Source organism: Myotis daubentonii, chromosome 2 (assembly GCF_963259705.1).
Source record: "Myotis daubentonii chromosome 2, mMyoDau2.1, whole genome shotgun sequence".
Classification (NCBI taxonomy): domain Eukaryota; kingdom Metazoa; phylum Chordata; class Mammalia; order Chiroptera; family Vespertilionidae; genus Myotis; species Myotis daubentonii.
In genome coordinates this window covers 37,499,111-37,511,957 of record NC_081841.1, presented here as the reverse complement: position 1 = coordinate 37,511,957, position 12,847 = coordinate 37,499,111, and the positions used below count along the sequence as shown (strand labels likewise).

General features: G+C 36.5%; 1 protein-coding gene across 2 annotated transcripts in view; it reads right to left on the bottom strand.

Moving 5' to 3' along the window:
- Window positions 1-12,847, bottom strand: part of CCDC91 (coiled-coil domain containing 91) — a 286,701-nt gene that overhangs the window by 216,799 nt on the left and 57,055 nt on the right. For both annotated transcript variants that reach the window (XM_059682459.1, XM_059682460.1), the window contains 2 exons: window positions 12,012-12,054; window positions 9,797-9,875 (listed from right to left, as the gene is read on the bottom strand). In XM_059682459.1, the coding sequence (XP_059538442.1) occupies window positions 9,797-9,875; window positions 12,012-12,041 (109 nt within the window). In that variant the 5' untranslated portion in view covers window positions 12,042-12,054. Of the gene's footprint in view, window positions 1-9,796; window positions 9,876-12,011; window positions 12,055-12,847 lie in introns of those variants that run through there.

Here is a 12,847-nt window from a genome sequence, read left to right as displayed (position 1 = left end):
AGATTACTTTATCCAGCAAAGCTATCATTCAGAAGTGAAGGTCAGATAAAGAGCTTGACAGATAAAGAAAAGCTAAAGGAGTTCATCACCACCAAAACAGTATTATATGAAATGCTGAAAGGTATCTTTAAGAAGAGGAAGAAGAAGAAAAAGGTAAAGATACAAATTATGAACAACAAATACACATCTATCAACAAGTGAATCTAAAAATCAAGGGAATAAATAATCTGATGAACAGAATAAACTGGTGATTATAATAGAATCAGGGGCATAGAAAGGGAGTGGACTGACTATTCTTGGGTGGGAAAGGGGTGTGGGGGATGCGGGAAGAGACTGGACAAAAATCGTGCACCTATGGATGAGGACAGTGGGGGGGGGGGTGAGGGCAGAGGGTGGGGTGGGAACTGGGTGGAGGGGAGCTATGGGGGGAAAAAAGAGGAACTGTAATAATCTGAACAATAAAGATTTAATTAAAAAAAAACTGTGGTACATCTACACAGTGGGATACTACGCTGCTGTAAAAAACAAAGAACTCTTAGGATTTGCAACAGCATGGATGAACATGGAGAGCATTATGCTAAGCAAAATAAGCCAGTCGGAGAAAGATAAATATCACATGATCTCATTCATTTGTGGATTTTAATGAACAACATAAACTGATAAACAAAAAATAGAGCCAGAGACATAGAAGCATGGAACAGACTGTCAAACTTCAGAGGGAAGGCAGGGGAGAGTTGGGGGGAGGTGGGTAAGAGAGCAACCAAAGGACTTACATGCATGCATATAATCATAACCAATGGACACAGACACTATGGGGGTGAGGGCATGTGTTGGGGGTGGGGGTGAGGGTGGCCGGGTAGAAGTCAATGGGGAAAAAAGGAGACATATGTAATACTTTAAACAATAAAGAATTTAAAAAGACTGTATCATAAAATACTGCAAAAAAATAAGTTTAAACAGTAACTGATAAATAAAATATTTTTTTAAAAAAAAACAAGTTTCTCTTCAGAATTATAATTCTTCACATTAATATTTGTGTTCTATATGTATAATTATGCTTTTAGAGCAAATGTAATAATATATTAGGTTAGGACTGTGACAGTTGGACCATGCAGTTAAAATCAGGTACCATGATTCACCTACTGGAAGCTATTCATATTAGACACTCATTAATGAAGATAGGAACTGAAATATATTACTGAGAATCAACGTAAAGACCAATACTTACATATACACTAATAACTCACAGCTTTATAGAAGCTATCACCTCAACTTTAAAAAACTGACTCCAGCTGAAACCGGTTTGGCTCTGTGGATAGAGCGTCCGCTTGCGGACCGAAGGGTCCCAGGTTCGATTCCGGTCAAGGGCATGTACCTGGGTTGCGGGCACATCCCCAGTAGGAGATGTGCAGGAGGCAGCTGATCGATGTTTCTCTCTCATCAATGTTTCTAACTCTCTATCTCTCTCCCTTCCTCTCTGTAAAAAATCAATAAAATATATTTAAAAAAAAAAAAAAAACTGGCTCCAAGTAAAACAAAGGTGAGTTAGTAACCTGGGAGTTCAAATAAAACAAACAAACAAAAAGACAAGGTAGCAAAAAGAAGCTATCTGCCATTCAAATAATTGGTGCAAAAATATTACAAAATTATTTCACTACAGTGGAAATCCACTTTAAGTCCTGGCAAAATGTCTAATATAGACACAAAATAGATGTGATGGAAAAATTTTAAACAGTATAGTATATGCTGCCTATTATAATATAGGTATGTAAATATGTAATGTTGCCTTAAATTTCTACCTCAAATATAGATTAAAGTAAAATTCAATTAATGTTAACTATTCCTATTTTTCATATTAATCTGAAAAAAAAAAATAACAAGTTTTTCTCAAACAAAAAAAATGTGGACTCAGGTTCTGAACTCTTGTAGATGTGTAACATAGATTCGACTGGAAAAACAGGGTTAGCAAGGAGAGTAATGGGATATTAATAAAATGACCGATTTGTTGTCCTAGGTTTTCCTGGCCAGGAGAACGGAGAATGGAAAAACTGAACCATGAAATCAAAAAGGCATCTGTTTTCCAGGTTTCTCTCTGCCAATGTCTTGAGAAAAATGTTTGAACTTTCCTGTTGGCTTTGTATGCAAATAGCTCCAGATGCAAAGTGAACCACATCTAAGTTATTTGATTCAACATCTGCTGGTCCAATTCCCATTATTCCTTCTAAAGGGTCGGCTTATGACAGACAGTTTAGTTTGCCTTGTGTATAAGCCGTTTTGAATAAGCTAATTTGGATTAAAGTATCTATCTGGACCACTTCTTTTTCCCTTTGATGGTCAATGCATTCTAATGTGGTCTGTGTAGTGCTACAAGGAACTTAGAAACATATTGGAAAGGACAGTATTCAAGGTTTCGCCTCCCACCTCGCTTTCTAGACAATTTATATTTATACAGTTAAAAGTAAAAAGTGAACAATCATTTGCCTCTAAAACAGCACCACCCACATTGTACACGATGGTAACAGGACAAAACTTTCTGGCCTCATATTTTTTTCATGCAAAGATTTGAAGCTAAAGTTATTGATAAAAGTGCTTGCCAACATTAACAATAAATTTTGTGAAACATCCTGTAATTTATAATGATAATTTTCATATGGCATCACTGAAAATGGAATGAGGTCCACATCACATAGCACTTAGTGTCTGAAACACAGTATACTTTAAAAACAGAATAATGAATGAATTTGTGAATAAATGAATAAATACTCTAAAATTAATTTAAATAAATCCCAAGGATTCAGAAACATTGGGTCTGCTGCAACCAGAAAAGAATCAAAAGCATACTGAAACTAAACTAATTGTGTAATGCTCCTAGAATCTGAAAGGTCAAGTAATGATAAACTCCTTCCTTCCAGAGGGTATGGTAGGAAAGAGAACTTGTCTTGGAAGGCAAAAGTGGAAAAAAAGGAAGAAATCATAACAGCTGTCTACCTATGTATGTCTACATTCTGTATATTTTTGCATTTATATATACATACACATGTGTTGTATCAGAAGATAGACATTCATTTTGAAGTTAGTTTCCTAAAAAGGATAGCTTCAACAGTCTTAGGAAAATTTATAATAAAAGATAGAAAATTATTTAAAAATGATGTAAAAAGAAATTTCTTAGCAAAAAAAAAAAAAAATCTTTCTTATAAAAAGTATAGTCCCATGAGGTCTCAACTCAAAAACTTACTGATATAAATGCTATGCAAAACCTGAAATAATTTTCCTTTAAAAAATGTTTAGAAAAATAAACAGAAAGAGAGGCAAAAGATATAGATACTAATATTATTGCTTTTAGACCCCAATACTTTGAATTAAACTTTAGTCTAACCTCTACTATCTTATACTATTCCTAGGTGACACACAGTAGGATCAGGAAAGATACTAAACACACACACACACACACACACACACACACACACAAAGAAAAAGAAAAAAACAACAACCAGGAAAACAGCTATTCTCTTTTATTTAGACTCTGTGACAACTCTTGTTAATAATTATTTCCAGTTCAGTTGTCTAAATTGGGAATGACCAAGAAAGGTAACTGAGACCTAGAAAAAAATAGCTTCTTAGCCATCTTTGAGTAATTCTTTAAGCTTTCCAAATTATATTTCTTAAGTAACATTTAGGTTTGCCTTTCTCTAACTTGTGACTGAAAGACTACTTGCCTCCAAAGAATTTAAAATAATAAAAAAATTACTTTAAAGTAAATTTGTTTTATTAACAATAAAGAAAAACTACTGCCCTAACCAGTTTGGCTCAGTGGATAGAGTGTCGGCCTGCGGACTGAAGGGTCCCAGGTTTGATTCTGGTCAAGGGCGTGTGCCTTGGTTGCGGGCACATCCCTAGTAGGAGGTGTGCAGGAGGCGGCTGATCGATGTTTCTCTCTAATCGATGTTTCTAGCTCTCTATCCCTATCCCTTCCTCTCTGTAAAAAATCAATAAAATATATTTAAAAAATAAAAATAAAGAAAAACTACTGTGCATTGTTTATGAACAAGGCACAAAGCTAGGTACTTAGGATTCAAAAAGATTCAAAATATAGTCTTTGCCCTCTAAGGCATGTAGAAATGGGAGACATACTGATAACATGTCAGCTATGGGTTTGTCATAGATGGCCTTTATTATTTTGAAGTGTCATTACTCTATTCTCACTTTACTGATAGTTTCTGTCATAAATGCGTGCTGGATTTTGTCAAACGCTTTTTCTGCATCTATTGATGTGATCATATTATTTTGTTGTTGTTAATCCTCAGCCTAGGATATTTTTTCCATTGATATTTAGAAAGAGTGGAAGGGAGGGGGAGAGACAGAGAGAGAAACATCAGCTGAGAGAGAGACACACTGACTAGTTGCCTCCTGCATGTACCCTGACCAGGGCCAGGGATCGAGCCTGAGTACCCTTGACCACAATGGAATCCGTGACCCTTCAGTCAGTGGGCCTATGCTTTAACCATGAAGCAAAACTGGCCCGGGTTGACCATATGATATTTATCCTTCATTTTTCATGTGGTGCATCACATTAATTGATTTGAGGATATTGTAGCAAACTTGCATCCCAGAAATAAATCTCATTTGATCACAATGTGTAATCTTTTTCAAGGGTTGTTGAATTTGGTTTCCTAATATTTTGAGAATTTTTTTTCTTTTCAAAGAACCAGCTCATTGATCATTTGTATTGTTATTTAGACTGTATTTCATTTATTTCTGCTCTAATTCTTATTATTTTCTTCCTTCTATTCTCTTTAGGCTTTGCTTGTTCTTTTTCTAGTTTCTTTAGGTATAAAGGTAAGATTATTTACTTGATATTTTCCTTGTTTCTTGAGGTAGGCCTACATTGCTACAAATTTCCCTCTTAAGACTGCTTTTGCTGTATACCACTGATTTAGGGTTGTGTTTTCATTTTCAATTGTTTCAAGGTATCTTTTAATTTCTTCATCGATCTCATGTTAACCCATCACTGTTTAGTGGCATGATATTAAATGTCCATGTGCTTGTGTGTTTCTCACTTTTTTTCTTGTAATTGATTTCTAGTGTCATACCGTCATGGTCAGAGAAGATGCTTGATATGATTTCAATCCTCTTAAATTTACTGAAACTTATTTTGTGGCATAACCTGTAGTATATCCTGAAAAATGCTCCATGTGCACTTGAAAAGAATGTATATTCTGATACTTTGGGGTAAAATGCTTTGAAATATCAATTAAATCCATCTGGTCTACAGGGTGATTTGAGGCCACTGTTTCCTTGTTGATTTTGTCTGGAAGATCTATCCATTGATGCCAATGTGGTGATAAAAGTACCTTACTATGATTATATTACTGCCGATCTCTCCCATTATGTCCATTAATATTTGCTTTATATATTTAGGTGCTCCTATTATGAGTGCAGAAATGCTTACAAGGCTTACATCCTTTTGTTTGGAATGATCACATTATCATTATGTAATGTCCTTCATTGTCTCTTATTACAGCCTTTGTATTAAAGTCCATTTTGTCTGATAGAAGTATTGCTACACCAGAATTTGTGTGTATGATTAGTGGTATGTATGTATGGTCATTTTTTTTTACATATTTATGCACCCCACTTTTTTTCTTCTTAAAAAAAAATCCCTTTAACATTTCCTGTAATACTGATTTGGTGGTGATAAATGCCATTACCATTTATTTATTTATTTGCTTACTTACTTACTATTTTGGTCTGGAAAGCTCTTTATTTCTCCTTCAATTTTAAATGATAGCCTTGTTGGGTAGAGTAATCTTGTTTGTAGGTCCTTGTTTTCACCACTTTGAATATTTCATGCTAATCTCTTTTGGCCTGAAATGTTTCTTTTAAGAAATTAGCTGAAAGTCTTACTGGAACTCCCTTATAGTTAACTATTTTTCTCTTGTTCCTTTTAAGATCCTCACTTTGTCTTTAAACCACTGCCATTTTAGTTATGATGCATCTTGGTGTGGGCCTCTTTGGGTTTACTTGTTTGGGACTCTCTGCACTTCCTGGACATGTGTGTGTTTTTTTCCTTCACCAGGTTAGGGAAGTTTTCGGTCATTATTTCTTCAAATGATTCTTGATACCTTGCTCTCTCTCTTCTTTTTCTGGTATTCCTACTATGCTTGATATTGTCCCAGAGATCTCTTAAACAATCCTCATTATTTTAATTCTTTTAAAATTAGGTGCTTTTTGCTACCTTGTATTTCAATTTGCTGATTCAAGCCTCTGCTTCATCTAATCTGCTAATTCCTTCTAGTGTATGCTACACTTCAAATATTATGGTCTTCATTTCTGACTAGTTATTTTTTGTGGTTTCTATGTTCTTTTTATGCTGTTGAAGTTCTAAGTTCCTAGAGCATTCTTATAACTATTATTTTGAACTCTGTCTCCGGTAGATTGCCTCCATTTAGTTTAGTTCTTTTTCTGTGAATTTCTCCTGTTTTTTCATTTAGGACATATTTCTTTGTCCCCCAATTTGGCTACCTCTCTGTGATTCTTCTGTATATTAAGTAGGCCTGTTATGACTCCTAGTCTTGGTAAGGTGGCCTTATGTAGTAGGTGTCCTGTAGGCTCAGTGATGCAGTCTCCCTGATCACTTAAGCATAATGGTATCAAACTAAAAATCAATTACAAGAAAATATCCCTTGTGGGGGTTAGGTGAGCCCACCTATTATAGTTTAGTCTTGATTACTGTTGGCCCATCTGTGGTGGGGTTGACCCTTATGTTGCCTATGAGGATTGACCTCAAATAACCACAGTGTACAAGCTGCTGTGCAGGGAGGTTACCCCCAAACATGAAATTCTCCCTAGAAGGTTCTGATGTCTGCTGAGATCTCCCTTTGGGTGGGCCATTTGTGCAGCTAATCAGGTCATGCTCTGATGAAATCTCAAACCAGCCACTTGGTATGTTGATTCTCAGGTCTCTTGGGAGAGACTCCAGTGCAGGTCAATGTCAGATACTGCCCATGAGTGGCCCTGGGGTATACCTGTTAGGAGCCACAAAGCAATCCATGGTTGTTGGCTGCCTGTTTTGGGCCTGGGTGAGTGTGGGAAGGAACAAGATGTATACCAAGGCCAGTGTACACCATTAATGAGCCTGAGGCAGATTAGCAAAAGGCCCAAGGCACCCCAAGATCTGGCTCCACCTGACAGCTGCCTGTTTGACTCAGCCATTAACAATCCCACATCAGTACACAATTGCAATGAGGCAGGTTTGAGGTCACAAGTTAGGGGCAAGTATTGTTCACCAGGTTGATACAGATTCAAACTCAGTGAAAGTACTGGGTCTGTGCACACTCAGCAAAAACCTCAGAATACACCAAGGCCAGCCACCACCCAACTTGGGCCTGTAGACCTTTGTGGTGGAGCGCGGTTTTGGGGAGTCATCAGGGTGAGGCCAATAGAGTTCATCAAGATAAAACAGATTAAGATTTGGCTGTGTGGAGGCAGGGCTCTGCACAGAAACAGTGGCACTAGTTGGGGCATGCAGGATTAAAAAAATGACACTTGCCCCAGAATCACACACCTTGATTTCTTCCTGTGCATTTCTGTCACCCCCTGAATCTGCCTGGACCTACTTGAGAGCCTTCCAAAAATGACTACAGCAAGCCCATCCTGCTCACAGCTAGTTGATTTCTCCATAGGACACAAGCTTGGCAAGGCAGGGACACAGGGAGTTTAGGAGGTTGGGGCCAGTGGATCTCCCCAGGCCAATACCATATGCAGTAGAGTGCTGATCCAGGAATAATGGCATCTGTAGGTGGTGTGGGAGAGAGACTCAGCATAAGGACAATGATGGCTATTTCTTCAGCTCTCTCCCCAAAGCCACACAACCAATCTCTCCCTGTAACACTCTAGTCTCCTCTGAGCTACTGTACCTTCACCAGAGTCCCAGATAAGTGCCCACAAAGGCAATTTGTGTGCTGGCCCTTTAAGAAGCTGCCTGGGTTCCTAGAACACTCCCATCTCTCCTTTGCGAACAGAATCCCCACTGATTTTCACAGCCAGATGCTATGTGGGATCATCTTCCTGACTCTGGTGATCTGGGTAGGGGAGCCTGGCATGAAGTGGAGACTCCTCACTACTCAGTGGGGTGCTCTGCAGCTGAGACATCCCTCCAGATTCTCAACCACTGTACATGGGTGCAGGGCAAGCCCTTTTCATGTCCCTGTCCTTCTTATTAGTCTCGATGTGGCTTCTTCTGTATGCCCTTAGTTATAAGACTTGTTCATCTAGTCTTCAGTTGGTTATTCAGGTTGACTGTTCTATAATTTAGTAGTAATCTCAATTTGATGCTGGGAGGAGGTGAGTGTAATTTCCACTTACTCTACCACCATCATGGATCCAATAGAATGATATTTTATGTTTTTTAAAAAACTTTTATTATTGATTTAAGAGAGAGGAAGGGAGGGGGAAGGATAGATAGAAACAACAATGATGAGAGAGAATCATCAATTGGCTGTTTCCTGCATGCCCCCGACTGGGGATCAAGCCTAAAACCTGGCTTTTTGTGCCTTGGCCAGGAATCAAACCATGACCTTCTGGTTCATAGTCAATGCTCAATCACTGAACCCTACCAGCAAAGCTAGAATGATATTTTAAAAACACAAAGTAGTTCACCCATGCTCATAACAGAATTATTTAAATAGTCAAAGGAAGCAAGAGTCCACCAACAAGATGAATGGATAAAAAAATGTGTACTATACATATAGTGTAGTATTATTCAAGCTTAAAAAGGGGGAGGGGGGATTCTGACACATGCAACAATACGAATGAACCTTGAGGACATTACGCTAAGTGACATAAATCAGCCACAAAAAGACAAATACTATATGATTCTATTTATATAAGATATGTAGGATAGTCATATTCACAGAGATAGAAAGTAGAATGGTAGCTGCCAGGGACTGAGAGAAAGAGAATATAAGTAGTTATTGTTTCATTACTATAGTTTCAGTTTTCCAAGATAAAACATTTCTACAGATTGAACAACAATGTGAGTATGTTAACAATAGTGAACTGTACACTTAAAATGGTGAATATGATAAATTTTACATTACATGTATTTCACCACAATAAAACGAAGTCTTTAATTAATGAACTAGATAACTTAAGAAAATTATTTGCACCTTACCTTCCTAAAACTAGGACAAATTAGGAAATGTAAGTAGTAATTTAATTTCATTTAATGCTCATGATATTATTTTTTTAATCATGTCTCAGGCCACCACTGCAGCAATTCATAATTTGTTATGAAAAAACCTAGATTAAGTCTGGGTCATTCCAATTTCAGACAACAGAAGGCCAAGTGCAAAGGTAGAAAGAAGTTTCCAAAGAAAAGGCAAAAATCCTATATAATAAAACCCTAATATGCAAATCAACCGAATGGCAGAACGATCAGTCACTATGACGCACACTGACCACCAGGGAGCAGACGCTCAATGCAAGAGCTGCCCCCTGGTGGTCAGTGTGCTCCTTCAGGGGGAGCGCCGCTCAGCCAGAAGCTGGGCTCATGGCTGACAAGCGCAGCGGCAATGGCAGGAGCCTCTCCCGCCTCCGCAGTAGTGCTAAGGACCCCTCAGGGGATGTCCTACTGCTGGGGAGCGGGCCTAAGCCAGCAGTCAGACATCCCCCAAGGCGTCCCAGAATGCGAGAGAACACAGGCCAGACTGAGGGACTTTCCCCAGTGCACAAATGTCATGCCCCAGGACTCTAGTATAAATAAGAAAAAAAATTCTGAGTTATTGTATACTAATACCTGTAGGAAAAGCAGCCCAAGGAATAGCAGGAGATGTAGTTTGGGTTTCACCGCTTCCACCATCAAAAATCTCTGCAGCCTAGAAAACAAAGGCAAAATTACTTTAGAATACCTGGAAAATAGAAGTGCTATTTAAGCAATCAAGCTTCCTGGTTCTACAAGCATAGTCTCTGTAATGTACCACTCATCTTCAAATTCCCTCTGAACACTCAATTGCTTTTCAGTCTTTATTACTACCAGCCCCCAATACTCACTACCCCCAGTACTCATGTTCTATTATCTTTAAGCAAAAATTTTCCTTACTTACTCAAATATATCTCCTGGCAATAAATTTTTTATTTTATATATCCTTAATCACATTTCCACTTGTGAACTTCATATCTATGTACTTTAAACTAATTTACATTTATCATGTACATAAGAAAAACAGGTAATTTTTCTTTAAAAGTCTAGAGACCAAATCTTTTTCATTAACACAAGAGCTAATTATAAATCCATCTAAAGAAATAGAATTCATCTATATTTTTTTTAATAATCTACCAGCTGGACATGCTTATTCAACATTTAGAGAAGTCCTAAAGCTGGCATTTTAAATTAACAAGCCCTCCTATTAAACAGTTGTAAAACTATGGGACAATTACTAAAATGTTGAGGTATGTGTAAGAGTGCAGCATTTTCTGTTTTAAGTGTCCAGGTCACAGTAAAATTATTACTGAAAAAAGAACCATAATGTCAGTTCAGATTCTTCATTGAGTTCTCAGCGAAAGAGAAGTCAACTAGGAAAATCTACCACAGGAGACAGACACATGGTGCAGAATTACTGCTCTCTACAAACTACGAAAAATGACCATGGTTTATACGACAAGGACAGAGACCTTCCATATTTCTACAACAGGATGTGGTAAGAAAGCGCCCTAATAACCACAATTAAATTGGAATGGTTGGCTAAAACTGTACCTATATAATATTGAACATAATAGATCCATTGACTATAACACTGAAGTGTAAATTTTACTATAAGGAGCACCACCGAATCAATTTTTTTCTAATATAATAAATCAAGCATGGTCTAAAGGAGACTATACTAAATTTTAACTTTCAAATAACTGACAACTTCTAAACAATAAACTAATATTATATCTGAAACATATATTTTCCTTAAAATAGAATAAATTTTAACAAATTTTTAAATGTTTCATTTTGTAACATAAGTAAGATTCAGTCACCTAACAAAACCCAAAATATTATAGAAAAAATACAAATGTGCTAAACAAAAAAATACTTTTAGATGAAATGAGGAAAATAGGTATGTTCATATTCTAAATATTTTCATATTGACAGAAAATGATCCTCATCTAAAAAAATTCATACCATTCTTACATGATATTCAGAACATTGAATATAGACTTAATATATTATATTTCCTGTTAATGTCATTAATTACATTCTCTATTTTTAACAATCTAATTCTACCAAATTCCAAACTAGGTGAAAGTCTTACTTAAAAAAAAGAAAAATCACAGAGCTCACTTGATGGTAGTTCCAGGACTTGAGCTCAGGCATCCTGCCTCTTAATCCAGAGATTTTCCTGCAAGACTATACTGGCTCCATAAAAATAACTGGGTTACAAAATATTTCAATAAAATGAACACTCACTGAAAAGGATTAAGGAAAAGACAGTGCTTCTTCAGCTAACAATTTCCACTTACAAAATACTAAGTCAAACCTGAGAGAATACTCAAACATAAACATACTAATTAGTTGTATAAGCCACCAAAAGGCTATGTAGATAATAGTCTAAATTAACTCATTACAGGTGTAAACATGCAAATATGTGACCGATCTTCAAGACTCATCTCTCATCTCACAAGTATTTCCTAACTGACATGTATCACAACAAAATCATCTGCTGACAATTTTTAAAACCTCTTCTCTAGTGTTTCTACTAGTAGCACTTAATTATCTTAATTTAAACCATTCCTATGGGCATGACCAAATGTTCAATAATAATAAATCAGTTTAACTTTCAGAGGGGCTATATTTTTATTTGCCTTGATTTCATTTTTTATTCTAAAGTTACATTCAAAATGATCAAGAAAAAGATCATGAATGCCAATGATAAATAATACATTTTCAAAACAGTAAATACTCCACTGTAATCTCACAAAATTAAAACAATTACATAAGCAAAATTAAGGTAAATAATAGCACATACCTCAAAACCACCAAAATCATCATCATCCATTGTTCAAGTGCACCTGAAAATAACAGAAGACATTGAAACAAGCCCACACACAGTCAATTATGTCAAAACACTCTCTGACTTAAAGGTATACACAGTTTGATTTGTAAATTAAGACTATTTTATTTGGGTTAAAAAAAAAACTTCTTTAACTATGTGTGCATGCATTTTTAACTTAAAAAGACTAGACCTTTTTTTTTGCAAAATTAGTCTTTCTGGCAAAATTAGTAATTTCTGTGACTTTTTCAGCAACCATGTATTTTGCCATTTTACATTGAGATGCCAGGAGTGGAAAAATATTCTTTTACATTTTAATTTGCTTTTCCCAAATTGGCGCTAGGACTCAATTCAATAATGCTTCCTGCTTTTTGCATCTATTCCTCAGTTGTCTGGCAACATCAGCACAAACTCCAGCTAAGAACAGGACTGTGGTGAATTTTTGGAAATCTGTCTCCCACCACAAAGGTTCTTCCCTTGGTTTCATGGCCGAGGTTGATTTAGATTTTCAAAATTGATCAGCATTTTTGAGCTGTGGCCACAACTTCTGGAGCATTTTGATATGTGTATTTTTAGCTGAAACTGCTTTGCACTTTTGGAAAAATGTGGAGCAAGTTACTAGGCTGATCAAGATAAATCAAGTCATGTATTCATGGGAGACCAGGGAAGAGAAAAACACAAGGGAATATTCAGAATTCCACTCTCCTTTATCCTTAAGGAATGTAAGAGGACAATCAGTAGGATAACACATTTTATTTTATCTTAAGTGTATATAAGTAAAAACAGAAGGAGAAAACATGAGTACTTGGACT